The sequence below is a fragment of the Petromyzon marinus genome, chromosome 84, assembly GCF_048934315.1.
Source record: "Petromyzon marinus isolate PM22_M1 ecotype Great Lakes invasive population chromosome 84, UKy_Petmar_22M1.pri1.0, whole genome shotgun sequence".
NCBI lineage: Eukaryota > Metazoa > Chordata > Hyperoartia > Petromyzontiformes > Petromyzontidae > Petromyzon > Petromyzon marinus.
The window spans coordinates 5,248,762-5,265,876 of NC_133749.1; the positions used below are offsets into that span (position 1 = coordinate 5,248,762).

Here is a 17,115-nt window from a genome sequence, read left to right on the forward strand (position 1 = left end):
AAGCTCCCCCAGGTAGCCCTCTACCAGGGCTGTAGGGGAAAGTGGCTGTCACACAGACAAAGCTCCCCCAGGTAGCCTCTAGCAGGGCTGTTGGGGCAAGTGGCGGTCACACAGACAAAGCTCCCCCAGGTAGCCTCTAGCAGGGCTGTAGGGGCAAGTGGCTGTCACACAGACAAAGCTCCCCAGGTAGCCTCTAGCAGGGCTTTAGGGGAAAGTGTCTGTCACACACAGACAAAGCTCCCCTAGGTAGCCTCTAGCAGGGATGTAGGGGCAAGTGGCTGTCACACAGAGACAAAGCTCCCCTAGGTAGCCCTCTAGCATGGCTGTAGGGGCAAGTGGCTGTCACACACAGACAAAGCTCCCCCAGGTAGCCCTCTAGCAGGGCTGTAGGGGCAAGTGGCTGTCACACAGACAAAGCTCCCCCAGGTAGCCCTCTAGCAGGGCTGTAGGGGCAATTGGCTGTCAAACACAGACAAAGCTCCCCCAGGTAGCCCTCTACCAGGGCTGTAGGGGAAAGTGGCTGTCACACAGACAAAGCTCCCCCAGGTAGCCTCTAGCAGGGCTGTTGGGGCAAGTGGCGGTCACACAGACAAAGCTCCCCCAGGTAGCCTCTAGCAGGGCTGTAGGGGCAAGTGGCTGTCACACAGACAAAGCTCCCCAGGTAGCCTCTAGCAGGGCTTTAGGGGAAAGTGTCTGTCACACACAGACAAAGCTCCCCTAGGTAGCCTCTAGCAGGGATGTAGGGGCAAGTGGCTGTCACACAGAGACAAAGCTCCCCTAGGTAGCCCTCTAGCATGGCTGTAGGGGCAAGTGGCTGTCACGCACAGACAAAGCTCCCCTAGGTAGCCTCTAGCAGGGCTGTAGGGGCAAGTGGCTGTCACACACAGACAAAGCTCCCCCGGGTAGCCTCTAGCAGGGCTGTAGGGGCAAGTGGTTGTCACATAGACAAAGCTCCCCCAGGTAGCCTCGAACACGAATGCAGGGGCAAGTGGCTGTCACACAGACAAAGCTCTCCCAGGTAGCCTCTAGCAGGGCTGTTGGGGAAAGTGGCTGTCACACACAGACAAAGCTCCCCCAGGTAGCCCTCTAGCAGGGCTGTAGGGGCAAGTGGCTGTCACACAGACAAAGCTCCCCCAGGTAGCCCTCTAGCAGGGCTGTAGGGGCAAGTGGCTGTCACACACAGACAAAGCTCCCCCAGGTAGCCCTCTAGCAGGGCTGTAGGGGCAATTGGCTGTCAAACACAGACAAAGCTCCCCCAGGTAGCCCTCTAGCAGGGCTGTAGGGGCAAGTGGCTGTCACACAGAGATAAAGCTCCCCCAGGTAGCCCTCTAGCAGGGCTGTAGGGGCAAGTGGCTGTCACACACAGACAAAGCTATCCCAGGTAGCCCTCTAGCAGGGCTGTAGGGGCAAGTGGCTGTCACACACAGACAAAGCTCCCCCAGGTAGCCCTCTAGCAGGGCTGTAGGGGCAAGTGGTTGTCACATAGACAAAGCTCCCCCAGGTAGCCTCGAACACGAATGCAGGGGCAAGTGGCTGTCACACAGACAAAGCTCTCCCAGGTAGCCTCTAGCAGAGCTGTAGGGGCAAGTGGCTGTCACACACAGACAAAGCTCCCCCAGGTAACCTCTAGCAGGGATGTAGGGGCAAGTGGCTGTCACACAGAGACAAAGCTCCCCTAGGTAGCCCTCTAACATGGCTGTAGGGGCAAGTGGCTGTCACGCACAGACAAAGCTCCCCTAGGTAGCCTCTAGCAGGGCTGTAGGGGCAAGTGGCTGTCACACACAGACAAAGCTCCCCCGGGTAGCCTCTAGCAGGGCTGTAGGGGCAAGTGGTTGTCACATAGACAAAGCTCCCCCAGGTAGCCTCGAACACGAATGCAGGGGCAAGTGGCTGTCACACAGACAAAGCTCTCCCAGGTAGCCTCTAGCAGAGCTGTAGGGGCAAGTGGCTGTCACACACAGACAAAGCTCCCCCAGGTAGCCTCTAGCAGGGCTGTTGGGGAAAGTGGCTGTCACACACAGACAAAGCTCCCCCAGGTAGCCCTCTAGCAGGGCTGTAGGGGCAAGTGGCTGTCACACAGACAAAGCTCCCCCAGGTAGCCCTCTAGCAGGGCTGTAGGGGCAAGTGGCTGTCACACACAGACAAAGCTCCCCCAGGTAGCCCTCTAGCAGGGCTGTAGGGGCAAGTGGCTGTCACACAGAGACAAAGCTCCCCCAGGTAGCCCTCTAGCAGGGCTGTAGGGGCAAGTGGCTGTCACACACAGACAAAGCTATCCCAGGTAGCCCTCTAGCAGGGCTGTAGGGGCAAGTGGCTGTCACACAGACAAAGCTCCCAAAGGTAGCCCTCTAGCAGGGCTGTAGGGGCAAGTGGCTGTCACACACAGACAAAGCTCCCCCAGGTAGCCCTCTAGCAGGGCTGTAGGGGCAAGTGGCTGTCACACACAGACAAAGCTCCCCCAGGTAGCCTCTAGCAGGGCTGTAGGGGCAAGTGGCTGTCACACACAGACAAAGCTCCCCCAGGTAGCCCTCTAGCAGGGCTGTAGGAGCAAGTGGCTGTCACACACAGACAAAGCTCCCCCAGGTAGCCCTCTAGCAGGGCTGTAGGGGCAATTGGCTGTCACACACAGACAAAGCTCCCCCAGGTAGCCCTCTAGCAGGGCTGTAGGGACAAGTGGCTGTCACACACAGAAAAATCTCCCCCAGGTAGCCCTCAAGCAGGGCTGTAGGGGCAAGTGGCTGTTAGTAGCAGCAGCAGCGCTGCCTATGAAGGCCGCCACTGTGGTATCCCACACAGGGGGTGAGTGGGTGGCCAGCAACCACCACGCTCGGCCGCCTTTGTCTCCCCCGTAAGTGTCGATGTTCACTGCGCACAGACAGCACAGCTCAGTAAAACCACCGGCTGTGTTGAAGGCAAAAGACAAAGAGCTGGTTGGGTAACTAGTTAATCAGTTAGTAACGTTATCTAACTAATTAGTTAATTAGTTGGTGACGTTAACTCAACTTACTTTGGCTATCCGCATATCTTCCATCGCGTTGCGGTTGAGAAACAGTTCCGGTATAAATTATGTTAATGTAAAGGGGGATGCACGACACGGCGGTCGCATTAACTATGTTAATGAGAACCAAAACCATCGGGCGATCGCATAAATTATGTTAATGATAAAAGGGTGTAAACCCGGTGGCTGCATCAATTATGTTAATGAGAACGGGAAATTTTCCAGCGGCTGCATAAATTATGGTGCTTTAAAAAATTATCCCCAGCGGCCGCGCAAAGTAAAAAAAACTGAAAGAACCAAAGAAAAAAATCAGTGAGCGCATCAATTATGTTAATAATAAGAGGAAAAAAGATCAGGTGCGCACATAAATTAGGTCAATGACGAAATGGCGACAAATAAATTATGTTACCTAGCAGGGGGGTGAGAGAGACAGAGATCCTACTCACACATAAATTATGTTAATTGTGCGACGCCACTTCGCAGAGAGGAGGGCCAATAGGTACGCGCCCACTAGGGGCCCTTATAAATTATGATAATCAGAAACCAAATTCGTGGCGTCATCATAATGAACCGTGCGGTTGCATTAATTATGTTACAACAACAAAAACTTTTTCGCGCATTAATTATGTTACAACAACAAAAACTTTTTCGCGCATTAATTAAGTAAAATTTTCCTTTTGATTGAAAACTTTCGTGACTGCAGGGATTCTTTCGGTAAAGTCACATTTTTCTTGCTGTGGTTTTCACACCTGATGATGATTGCTTGTGTTGCAGTCGAAATGTCGTGCGAATTGTATTGTTTTATATTTTTATTATTTTATTGTTTCCCTTCTACGTGACTTTACCGAAAGAACCAAGAACATACATTTTCCTTTATGAGACCTCCTTTGCCAGAAACAAGATATAGGAATAGGTTTTACCCTTTTAACTGGCACAAAAACTGACACCTTTATTCAAGGCATCATGTTTGCAATAACCACAACACAAGCAGTCAAAATGCAAACAAAAAAAAGACAACTCTGATAATAATATGCACTGTCCTTAAATTTGATTGGTTCCACACCCGAGACAGCTTTTCTTAGAGCCCTTTAGTCTCCATTGGTGTTGGACCAGAAGACGCCAAAAGGCGTACAACTCAAAAACAGCGCACTATCAGAGTATTGAGGGCTCGGGTGAGCATTTACATTATGAGACCTCCTTTGCCAGAAACAAGATATAGGAATAGGTTTTACCCTTTTAACTGGCACTCATAATGTAAATGCTCACCCAGTTAAAAGGGTAAAACCTATTCCTATACATTTTCCTTGTTGTTCATGTAAAATGTTCATCGTAGTAGTTACATTGGAGAAACCAAACGCCATGTCTCGGACCGCATTCGTGAACACAAAGCAGCCCTTAAACACGGTAGGACCAACACCTCGGTCGTGGCAGATCATTGTTATAATTCAGTAGGCTCACATGACATTGACTTTTCCAAGACAGAGGTTCTTTGTAAGCCATCTGGCTACCATGAGAGATTCGTTCACGAGGCTATCCACATATACAAGCACAGAGACAATTTCAACCGAGAAGATGGATTCTGGGCTTAGCAATCATTGGAAGGATTTGATAAACCATTTCGGGTCTTAATTGATTGTTCACGCTTACAGTTACCATGAGAGATTCGTTCACGAGGCTATCCACATATACAAGCACAGAGACAATTTCAACCGAGAAGATGGATTCTGGGCTTAGCAATCATTGGAAGGATTTGATAAACCATTTCAGGTCTTAATTTGTTGTTCACGCTTACGGTGGCTTTCAGACAGCATACATTCATTTTTCGTCTCCCCCCTCCTCTTTTAACTGCCAAATCGCTGCCCGTGGTGCTAACGTTTTTTTTAATAAACACAAACACCGTTTATATATAAATAAATAAATGCGAACCGCCACTTATTTCAAATGTTTCTTGCCGTTGGTTTATCACACCTGATTATGACCGTTTGTGTTATGGTCGAAACGTCGTGATAATTTTGATTGTTTAATATATATTATTTTATTGTTTCCCTTCAACGTGGTGACTTTACCTAAAGAGCTAAGAATATGAATTACTGCAGTCACGAAAGCTTTAAATCAACATTTTCTTGTTGTGCATGTACAATTGTCATTGTTGTACATACAGGGTAAACCGTACGGATTCTGACCACCCCTTTGCTGGACATTCGTGAAAAGTCTAAACCCCTTACAAAGATGGCGTCCAACGTAGGTGACGGCCACTCCCCGGCTTGGGCGCCATCTTTGTAAGGGGGACAACATAAACCGGCGCGCTCCGTACGTCATCGGTTGGGTGCCAGCCCCTCCCCCTCTCAACCTCCCCCCCCCAATCTACTCTCCCTTCCCGGTCTCTAACATCCGGGTCCTGCGGCAGCCCGCGCAAAGTAGCCAATGGGAAGGCGTCGCCTGCCCTTTCGCACGCGGCCTGGGCCCGCCCCACTCGGCGTAGCCTGCCCCCGCCCACCTCCCCTCCTCAACATCCGGGTCCTAGGGAAACTCGCGTTAAGTAGCCAATAGGAAGGAAGACTCCGCCCGCTCTTTCGCACGCGGCCTGGCCCGCCCCACTCGGAGCCTGCCCCCGCCCCCCTCCACACCCCCTCCCAACATCCGGGTCCTACGGGAGCCCGCGTTAACTAGCCAATAGGAAAACGCCGCCCGCCCTTTCGCGTGCGAACTGGCCCGCCCCACTCGGAGCCTTCCCCCGCCCACCTCCCCCCCCCCTCCACACCCCCTCAAACATCCGGGTCCTACGGGAGCCCGCGTTAAGTAGCCAATAGGAAGACACCGCCCGCCCTTTCGCGTGCGAACTGGCCCGCCCCACTCGGAGCCTTCCCCCGCCCACCTCCCCCCCCCTTCCACACCCCCTCAAACATCCGGGTCCTACGGGAGCCCGCGTTAAGTAGCCAATAGGAAGACACCGCCCGCCCTTTCGCACGCGGCCTAGTCGGCCCCCCACTCGGAGCCTGCGCGCCGCCTGCCTCCACCCCCCCCCCCGTCCTCGACCATCTCCCACCCCCCCCACCCAGCCCGCCACAATAGAAGCAGCCAGACTAGGGGGCCCCCCCCCCCCCCCCGGTCTGAGCGCAACAAATTTTTCTTTTTTTTTTTGCCAACTCTCTAACCGCGCGCGTCTTCGTCGCCTCCTCGCCGGTCGCTCGCTCGCCTCGACCGCCTCTTCCCCTACGCGAAGGTATTTTTGCCTCGCCGTTGGCGCCTTTATCCGTCTCGCGACGGCCGTTTGAAGGTTGACCGACTCGGGGGGGGGGGGGGGGGGTGGTGAGGGGCACCGCCGCCGCCGCCACCTCATCACCACCCCGCGGAGTCCGTGAGGCGACTTGGGGGGGCTCGTTGCGGCCTTTTTTTTTTTCTGGGGGGGTGGTGTTATGGTCTTGACTTGTGTGTGTGTGTGAGGTAAATATTTAACATTTAATTGTTTTTATATGTCGATATTAACTGGTCCTTGTTTGTCGCGGTGTTTTACGTTCGCGATGACATTTAATGTTGCGTGGGCTTGCAAGTTTCCGATCATTTGCAACGAACAAGCGAGCGAGCGAGCGAACGAGGTCCCGGATCGCGGCCTAAAGAAACCGCGTAGCCATCGGACTGGGTAATCTTTTTGTTGTGTTAAATGTTAAGGAATAAAACAAACCTTTGTTTTTTAAATGTTTCGCGTATCGCCGATGCGTCGTCGGTCGGTTTTTGTGGCGTTACGAGGGCGGTTTGCGACGGCGTTGTAATGTGGCGTGAATGTAGCCGTTTAATACTGTGTTAGCTTTGTGTGTGTGATAATACTGTGTTAGCTTTGTGTGTGTGTGTGATAATACTGTGTTAGCTTTGTGTGTGTGTGTGTGTGATAATACTGTGTTAGCTTTGTGTGTGTGTGTGATAATACTGTGTTAGCTTTGTGTGTGTGTGTGATAATACTGTGTTAGCTTTGTGTGTGTGTGTGTGATAATAATGTGTTAGCTTTGTGTGTGTGTGTGTGATAATAATGTGTTAGCTTTGTGTGTGTGTGTGATAATACTGTGTTAGCTTTGTGTGTGTGTGTGATAATACTGTGTTAGCTTTGTGTGTGTGTGATAATACTGTGTTAGCTTTGTGTGTGTGATAATACTGTGTTAGCTTTGTGTGTGTGATAATACTGTGTTAGCTTTGTGTGTGTGTGATAATACTGTGTTAGCTTTGTGTGTGTGTGATAATACTGTGTTAGCTTTGTGTGTGTGTGTGATAATACTGTGTTAGCTTTGTGTGTGTGTGATAATACTGTGTTAGCTTTGTGTGTGTGTGATATTACTGTGTTAGCTTTGTGTGTGTGTGATATTACTGTGTTAGCTTTGTGTGTGTGTGATAATACTGTGTTAGCTTTGTGTGTGTGTGATAATACTGTGTTAGCTTTGTGTGTGTGATAATACTGTGTTAGCTTTGTGTGTGTGTGATAATACTGTGTTAGCTTTGTGTGTGTGTGATAATACTGTGTTAGCTTTGTGTGTGTGTGATAATACTGTTAGCTTTGTGTGTGTGTGATAATACTGTTAGCTTTGTGTGTGTGTGATAATACTGTGTTAGCTTTGTGTGTGTGTGATAATACTGTGTTAGCTTTGTGTGTGTGTGTGATAATACTGTGTTAGCTTTGTGTGTGTGTGTGTGATAATACTGTGTTAGCTTTGTGTGTGTGTGTGATAATACTGTGTTAGCTTTGTGTGTGTGTGTGATAATACTGTGTTAGCTTTGTGTGTGTGTGTGATAATACTGTGTTAGCTTTGTGTGTGTGTGTGATAATACTGTGTTAGCTTTGTGTGTGTGTGTGTGTGATAATACTGTGTTAGCTTTGTGTGTGTGTGTGTGATAATACTGTGTTAGCTTTGTGTGTGTGTGTGTGATAATACTGTGTTAGCTTTGTGTGTGTGTGTGTGTGATAATACTGTGTTAGCTTTGTGTGTGTGTGTGTGATAATACTGTGTTAGCTTTGTGTGTGTGTGTGATAATACCGTGTTAGCTTTGTGTGTGTGTGATAATACCGTGTTAGCTTTGTGTGTGTGTGTGTGATATTACTGTGTTAGCTTTGTGTGTGTGATAATACTGTGTTTGCTTTGTGTGTGTGTGATAATACTGTGTTAGCTTTGTGTGTGTGTGATAATACTGTGTTAGCTTTGTGTGTGTGTGATAATACTGTGTTAGCTTTGTGTGTGTGTGATAATACTGTGTTAGCTTTGTGTGTGTGTGTGATAATACTGTGTTAGCTTTGTGTGTGTGTGATAATACTGTGTTAGCTTTGTGTGTGTGTGTGATAATACTGTGTTAGCTTTGTGTGTGTGTGTGATAATACTGTGTTAGCTTTGTGTGTGTGTGTGTGATATTACTGTGTTAGCTTTGTGTGTGTGTGTGATAATACTGTGTTAGCTTTGTGTGTGTGTGTGATAATACTGTGTTAGCTTTGTGTGTGTGTGTGATAATACTGTGTTAGCTTTGTGTGTGTGTGATAATACTGTGTTAGCTTTGTGTGTGTGTGATAATACTGTGTTAGCTTTGTGTGTGTGTGATAATACTGTGTTAGCTTTGTGTGTGTGTGATAATACTGTGTTAGCTTTGTGTGTGTGTGTGATAATACTGTGTTAGCTTTGTGTGTGTGTGTGATAATACTGTGTTAGCTTTGTGTGTGTGTGATATTACTATGTTAGCTTTGTGTGTGTGTGATATTACTGTGTTAGCTTTGTGTGTGTGTGATAATACTGTGTTAGCTTTGTGTGTGTGTGATAATACTGTGTTAGCTTTGTGTGTGTGTGATAATACTGTGTTAGCTTTGTGTGTGTGATAATACTGTGTTAGCTTTGTGTGTGATAATACTGTGTTAGCTTTGTGTGTGTGTGATAATACTGTGTTAGCTTTGTGTGTGTGTGATAATACTGTTAGCTTTGTGTGTGTGTGATAATACTGTGTTAGCTTTGTGTGTGTGTGATAATACTGTGTTAGCTTTGTGTGTGTGTGATAATACTGTGTTAGCTTTGTGTGTGTGTGATATTACTGTGTTAGCTTTGTGTGTGTGTGATATTACTGTGTTAGCTTTGTGTGTGTGTGATAATACTGTGTTAGCTTTGTGTGTGTGTGATAATACTGTGTTAGCTTTGTGTGTGTGATAATACTGTGTTAGCTTTGTGTGTGATAATACTGTGTTAGCTTTGTGTGTGTGTGATAATACTGTGTTAGCTTTGTGTGTGTGTGATAATACTGTTAGCTTTGTGTGTGTGTGATAATACTGTGTTAGCTTTGTGTGTGTGTGATAATACTGTGTTAGCTTTGTGTGTGTGTGTGTGATAATACTGTGTTAGCTTTGTGTGTGTGTGTGTGATAATACTGTGTTAGCTTTGTGTGTGTGTGTGATAATACTGTGTTAGCTTTGTGTGTGTGTGTGATAATACTGTGTTAGCTTTGTGTGTGTGTGATAATACTGTGTTAGCTTTGTGTGTGTGTGATAATACTGTGTTAGCTTTGTGTGTGTGTGTGATAATACTGTGTTAGCTTTGTGTGTGTGTGTGTGATAATACTGTGTTAGCTTTGTGTGTGTGTGTGATAATACTGTGTTAGCTTTGTGTGTGTGTGTGTGTGATAATACTGTGTTAGCTTTGTGTGTGTGTGTGTGATAATACTGTGTTAGCTTTGTGTGTGTGTGTGATAATACCGTGTTAGCTTTGTGTGTGTGTGTGTGTGATAATACCGTGTTAGCTTTGTGTGTGTGTGTGTGATATTACTGTGTTAGCTTTGTGTGTGTGATAATACTGTGTTAGCTTTGTGTGTGTGATAATACTGTGTTAGCTTTGTGTGTGTGTGATAATACTGTGTTAGCTTTGTGTGTGTGTGATAATACTGTGTTAGCTTTGTGTGTGTGTGTGATAATACTGTGTTAGCTTTGTGTGTGTGTGTGATTATACTGTTAGCTTTGTGTGTGTGTGTGTGTGATTATACTGTGTTAGCTTTGTGTGTGTGTGTGTGTGATTATACTGTGTTAGCTTTGTGTGTGTGTGATTATACCGTGTTAGCTTTGTGTGTGTGTGTGATTATACCGTGTTAGCTTTGTGTGTGTGTGTGTGAGTATACCGTGTTAGCTTTGTGTGTGTGTGTGATAATACCGTGTTAGCTTTGTGTGTGTGTGTGATAATACCGTGTTAGCTTTGTGTGTGTGTGTGATAATACCGTGTTAGCTTTGTGTGTGTGTGTGATAATACCGTGTTAGCTTTGTGTGTGTGTGTGTGTGCGTGATAATACCGTGTTAGCTGTGTGTGTGTGTGCGTGATAATACCGTGTTAGCTTTGTGTGTGTGTGTGCGTGATAATACCGTGTTAGCTTTGTGTGTGTGTGTGCGTGATAATACTGTGTTAGCTTTGTGTGTGTGTGTGCGTGATAATACTGTGTTAGCTTTGTGTGCGTGTGATAATACTGTGTTAGCTTTGTGTGTGTGTGTGTGATAATACTGTGTTAGCTTTGTGTGTGTGTGTGTGTGATAATACTGTGTTAGCTTTGTGTGTGTGTGTGATAATACTGTGTTAGCTTTGTGTGTGTGTGTGATAATACTGTGTTAGCTTTGTGTGTGTGTGTGATAATACTGTGTTAGCTTTGTGTGTGTGTGTGATAATACTGTGTTAGCTTTGTGTGTGTGTGTGGTAATACTGTGTTAGCTTTGTGTGTGTGTGTGATAATACTGTGTTAGCTTTGTGTGTGTGTGTGATAATACTGTGTTAGCGTTGTGTGTGCGTGTGTGATAATACTGTGTTAGCTTTGTGTGTGCGTGTGTGATAATACTGTGTTAGCTTTGTGTGTGCGTGTGTGATAATACTGTGTTAGCTTTGTGTGTGCGTGTGTGATAATACTGTGTTAGCTTTGTGTGTGCGTGTGTGATAATACTGTGTTAGCTTTGTGTGTGTGTGTGATAATACTGTGTTAGCTTTGTGTGTGTGTGTGATTATACTGTGTTAGCTTTGTGTGTGTGTGTGATTATACTGTGTTAGCTTTGTGTGTGTGTGATAATACTGTGTTAGCTTTGTGTGTGTGTGATAATACTGTGTTAGCTTTGTGTGTGTGCGTGATAATACTGTGTTAGCTTTGTGTGTGTGCGTGATAATACTGTGTTAGCTTTGTGTGTGTGCGTGATAATACTGTGTTAGCTTTGTGTGTGTGCGTGATAATACTGTGTTAGCTTTGTGTGTGTGTGCGTGATAATACTGTGTTAGCTGTGTGTGTGTGTGTGTGCGTGATAATACTGTGTTAGCTTTGTGTGTGTGTGCGTGATAATACTGTGTTAGCTTTGTGTGTGTGTGTGTGCGTGATAATACTGTGTTAGCTTTGTGTGTGTGTGTGTGCGTGATAATACTGTGTTAGCTTTGTGTGTTTGTGTGTGTGATAATACTGTGTTAGCTTTGTGTGTTTGTGTGTGCGTGATAATACTGTGTTAGCTTTGTGTGTTTGTGTGTTTGTGATAATACTGTGTTAGCTTTGTGTGTTTGTGATAATACTGTTAGCTTTGTGTGTTTGTGTGTTTGTGATAATACTGTGTTAGCTTTGTGTGTTTGTGTGTGCGTGATAATACTGTGTTAGCTTTGTGTGTTTGTGTGATAATACTGTGTTAGCTTTGTGTGTGTGTGCGTGATAATACTGTGTTAGCTTTGTGTGTGTGTGTGTGCGTGATAATACTGTGTTAGCTTTGTGTGTGTGTGTGTGCGTGATAATACTGTGTTAGCTTTGTGTGTTTGTGTGTGCGTGATAATACTGTGTTCGCTTTGTGTTTGTGTGTTTGTGATAATACTGTGTTAGCTTTGTGTTTGTGTGTTTGTGATAATACTGTGTTAGCTTTGTGTGTGTGTGTGTGATAATACTGTGTTAGCTTTGTGTGTGTGTGTGATAATACTGTGTTAGCTTTGTGTGTGTGTGCGTGATAATACTGTGTTAGCTTTGTGTGTGTGTGCGTGATAATACTGTGTTAGCTTTGTGTGTGTGTGTGTGTTGGTGGTGGTAGTGGTTTGTGTGTGTGGGGGGGGATGGTGGTTTGTGTGTGTGTGTGTGGGGGGTGGTGGTGGTTTGTGTGTGTGTGTGTGGGGGGTGGTGGTGGTTTGTGTGTGTGTGTGTGGGGGGTGGTGGTGGTTTTTGTGTGTGTGGGGGGTGGTGGTGGTTTTTGTGTGTGTGTGTGTGTGTGGGGGGTGGTGGTGGTTTTTGTGTGTGTGTGTGGGGGGTGGTGGTGGTTTTTGTGTGTGTGTGTGGGGGGGGTGGTGGTGGTTTTTGTGTGTGTGTGGGGGGTGGTGGTGGTTTTTGTGTGTGTGTGTGATAATACTGTGTTAGCTTTGTGTGTGTGTGCGTGATAATACTGTTAGCTTTGTGTGTGTGTGCGTGATAATACTGTGTTAGCTTTGTGTGTGTGTGATAATACTGTGTTAGCTTTGTGTGTGTGTGCGTGATAATACTGTGTTAGCTTTGTGTGTGTGATAATACTGTGTTAGCTTTGTGTGTGTGTGCGTGATAATACTGTGTTAGCTTTGTGTGTGTGTGCGTGATAATACTGTGTTAGCTTTGTGTGTGTGTGCGTGATAATACTGTGTTAGCTTTGTGTGTGTGTGTGCGTGATAATACTGTGTTAGCTTTGTGTGTGTGTGTGCGTGATAATACTGTGTTAGCTTTGTGTGTGTGTGTTGGTGGTGGTAGTGGTTTGTGTGTGTGGGGGGGGATGGTGGTTTGTGTGTGTGTGTGGGGGGTGGTGGTGGTTTGTGTGTGTGGGGGGTGGTGGTGGTTTGTGTGTGTGTGTGGGGGGTGGTGGTGGTTTGTGTGTGTGGGGGGTGGTGGTGGTTTGTGTGTGTGGGGGGTGGTGGTGGTTTGTGTGTGTGTGGGGGGTGGTGGTGGTTTTTGTGTGTGTGGGGGGTGGGGGGTGGTGGTGGTTTTTTTGTGTGTGTGTGTGTGGGGGGTGGTGGTGGTTTTTTTGTGTGTGTGTGTGGGGGGTGGTGGTGGTTTTTGTGTGTGTGTGTGTGGGGGGTGGTGGTGGTTTTTGTGTGTGTGTGTGTGTGGGGGGTGATGGTGGTTTTTGTGTGTGTGTGTGTGTGGGGGGTGGTGGTGGTTTTGTGTGTGTGTGTGGGGGGTGGTGGTGGTTTTTGTGTGTGTGTGTGTGTGGGGGGTGGTGGTGGTTTTTGTGTGTGTGTGTGTGGGGGGTGGTGGTGGTTTTTGTGTGTGTGTGTGTGTGGGGGGTGGTGGTGGTTTTTGTGTGTGTGTGTGTGTGGGGGGTGGTGGTGGTTTTTGTGTGTGTGTGTGTGGGGGGTGGTGGTGGTTTTTGTGTGGGTGTGTGTGTGGGGGGTGGTGGTGGTTTTTGTGTGGGGGAGTGGTGGTGGTGGTTTGTGTGTGTGTGTGGGGGGGGTGGTGGTGGTTTGCGTCTGACCCCCAGGAACAGGTTTGCAGATATGCTGAGTATTTATTTCAGGTCTTTGGCGTGGGGATATCTCTCCAGCCTGGAAACATCATAGGGCAAAGTGGCGATGACCCTGCAGAGGCTGCAGTGCTTTAAATATTCGAAGAAGTCGGCACCTTTTGAGTGGCTGGCTGAGGTGCAATCTGTTGAGGAAGTACTGAAGGCGATCTAGAGTCTTAAGACTAGGGAAAGGACCGCCCTCCCCTTAGGGAAATGCTGCGGGAGAGTGGCGTTTGTGCACAGTCTGCCCTACTGACATAACAACATTCTGGACCACTGGACAGGTTCCGTAGGATTGGAAGGATGCCCTTGTTGGTCCCCCTCTCAGAAGGGGGACCGCACAGACTGCAACAACTACAGGGGCATCTCACTCCTCTGTGCCGGGCAAAGTACTGGCAAGGATTATTCAACATCGCCTTGCCAGGCATGCTGAAGAGAGGCTTGCGGAGCCCCAATGCGGTTTCAGGCAAGGGCGGTCCTACACAGATGCCATATTCTCTGTCTGCTACAGCAGAGGTGTAGGGAATTCCAACAGGACCTACATCTTTGCTTTATTGACCTGGCCTATGATACCATCAGTAGGCCTGGGCTCTGGGTTGTTTGGTGAGCAGGCCCCTGGTAAAACTACGTGGCCGGGAGTCAGAGCCATTCCCTGTTCACCTTGGAGTGCGACAGGGATGTCCTCTGGCTCCCACATTATTTAACATCTTTTTTGACCATGTAGTTTGTGAGGCCTTCAATAGCTGTACCGGAGGAATCTCCATTTGGTACAGATATAATGGGAGGCTGATCGATGCCCGGGTGCGGTCAAGGGATGGCTCCCTATTGCTCAACCACGTTATGTATGCCGATGATTTGGTAATAGCTGCTCATTCAGAGGAGTTGGAGATGCTGCTGCTGAGACTGGAGCGTGCCACTAAGAGATGGGGCCTTACCATCAGCCCCACCAAAACTAAGCACCTGCCTGGGTATTATAGACGTTTCGGCCACAACACAAGCGGCCTTCATCAGGTGAAGGGAGCGAGACTGTCTGGTAGGACAGCGCTGTCCTACCAGACAGTCTCGCTCCCTTCACCTGATGAAGGCCGCTTGTGTTGTGGCCGAAACGTCGTGAGAATATTGTGTTATTTTATTTTATCAATTTCTTATTTTATTCTCATTCTACGTGGTGGTGACTTTACCGAAAGAACCAAAGAAGATGAATCGTTGCAGTCACGAAAGCTTTAAATGGGAATTTAGACTGTAGCCTGTTTTCTTAACCTGAAAAATATAAAATACAAAAATGATTTTAAATAAATACATAATATTTAATAATAATATCATCTTGATTTTTTTCAATTTATTTTATATTTTTCAAGTTATGAACCAGGCTGCAAGTCTACATTATGGGCTGCCAGTAAGCTCACCCCAGCTTGATAACCGGGCTACAGTCTACATTGGCTGGTTTTTTTGTTGACGATTTTTATTATTTGTTTTTTTTTATTATCATCATTTCTATCTGCGTGACTTTAGCTAAAGAACCAAAGACTATTCATTCCTGCAGTCAGGAAAGTTTCAAGTGGAGAGTTCCCCCCCCCCCATACCTGGGCAGTGTGCTCACGACCGGCTCCGGTTTGACAGCAGAGCTCTCACTCCGAATCAGTCGAGCGGCAATATCTTTTCATCGGTTGCGTAACGCTGTATGGAAGCTACCTGGTCTGTCGCTCCGCACTAAGCTTCAGGTCTTCTCGGCCACGGTCATTCCCTCCCTTCTCTGCGCTTGCAAAACGTGGACCCCCTCCCCCTAAATGGTCATTCCCTCCCTTCTCTGCGCTTGCGAAACGTGGACCCCCCCCCTAAATGGAACATCTTTGCCGGTTAGAAACATTCAGGCTGACCCTGCCTACGATCCATCCTGGGTTTAACCAGGCTGGATTGTGTGAGGAGCTCACAAATCCTTGAAATACCTGGACAAAGTCCCATCAGTGTGAGCTCCTCCGGCAGGGTATGGGGCTAAACGGGCGTTGCGTGGGCAAGAGATCGGCCTCTGTGGAGGAGGAGGAGGAGGCTCGTGAAGGACGCTGCTACTGGGCAGTTGGAGTCAGTCGCCCTCCAATAACAACAACGGAGGGCGGAGGAGCGACGCTCGCAACAACGAGCGGAGCGCCGGGTGGCAAAGGGCACAGCGGGGTTGGCACAGTAGGGGGCACAGGTGGTGCATCAGTCAGTCGCCCTCCAACAACAACGGAGGGCGGAGGAGCGACGCTCACAACAACGAGCGGCGCGCCGGGTGGTTAAAGCACAGCAGGTTGGCACAGCAGTAGGGGACACAGGCGGTGCATCAGCCGGTCGTCTCGGTCAGTCGACCCGTGGCACCTGCTGGGTCCGAACCGTGACGACCTCCTGCCAAGCGGACGTTGGCCCTCCAATGTGCACCACGTGGCCTGGCACAAAGCGTCGTGGTGACGTCGCCGCCACTTGGTGGCGAATGGCGGTGGTTGTTGTTTAACCGTGTTGGCTGGCCGTGTGTGTGTGTGTGGTGGTGATAATAATAATAATTATACAACCGTGCTCTGTCTTTGAAACTGAAGGGCCTGCACCAAGATGTTAATGGCTGCTGTCAACCCTCCTCCACCCCCCCCCAGGTCTCCGACGGGTTCCCCCCCCCCCCTCTCTCTCTCTCTCCATGGAGGAGCCACCCCCCGTGGCCCCCCAGGGTGGCGGGGCTGAGGGGGGGGGCCTTGGGGGCCACCGCCCCTCCCCCCCACGGACCTCACCACCCCCCAGCGGCGGTGGGGGCGGTGTGAAGACCCCAGCAGGCGGGCTGGCCGAGGGGGTGGAGAACGGAGACGGTGGTGGTGGTGGTGGTGGTGGTGACGGTGGTGGTAGAGACGGTGGTGGTGGTGATGGTGGTGGTGACGACGGTGGTGGTGGTGGTGACGGTGGTGGTGGTGGTGGTGACGACGGTGGTGGTGGTGACGACGGTGGTGGTGGTGGTGACGGTGGTGGTGGTGGTGTCAGTGGTGTGAGCATCGGTGTGGGTGACGGTGGTGGTGGTGGTGGTAGAGACGGTGGTGGTGGTAGAGACGGTGGTGGTGGTGACGGTGGTGACGGTGGTGGTAGAGACGGTGGTGGTGGTAGAGACGGTGGTGGTGGTGACGGTGGTGACGGTGGTGGTAGAGACAGTGACGGTGGTGGTGGTGGTGGTGACGGTGGTGACGGTGGTGACGGTGGTGGTGGTGGTGTCAGTGGTGTGAGCATCGGTGTGGGTGACGGTGGTGGTGTTGGTGGTAGAGACGGTGGTGGTGTTGGTGGTGTGGGTGACGGTGGTGGTGTTGGTGGTGTGGGTGACGGTGGTGGTGTTGGTGGTGTGGGTGACGGTGGTGGTGTTGGTGGTGTGGGTGACGGTGGTGGTGTTGGTGGTGTGGGTGACGGTGGTGGTGTTGGTGGTGTGGGTGACGGTGGTGGTGTTGGTGGTGTGGGTGACGGTGGTGGTGTTGGTGGTGTGGGTGACGGTGGTGGTGTTGGTGGTGTGGGTGACGGTGGTGGTGTTAGTGGTGTCGGTGACGGTGTCAGTGACGGTGTTGGTGGTGTGGGTGGCGGTGGCGGTGTCGGTGACGGTGGTGGTGTCGGTGGTGTGGGTGACGGTGGTGGTGTCGGTGGTGTGGGTGAC

General features: G+C 48.9%; 1 protein-coding gene across 1 annotated transcript in view; it reads right to left on the minus strand.

Annotated features, from left to right (window-relative positions):
• The window catches only part of LOC142907906 (ubiquitin/ISG15-conjugating enzyme E2 L6-like), a 29,490-nt gene extending 26,329 nt beyond the window's left edge, over nucleotides 1-3,161 (minus strand). The window contains exon 1 of the mRNA XM_076057823.1: nucleotides 3,005-3,161. Coding sequence (XP_075913938.1) covers nucleotides 3,005-3,028 — 24 coding nt within the window. The 5' untranslated portion in view covers nucleotides 3,029-3,161. The remainder of the gene's footprint in view (nucleotides 1-3,004) is intronic.
• Between the last annotated feature and the right edge of the window lie 13,954 nt (nucleotides 3,162-17,115).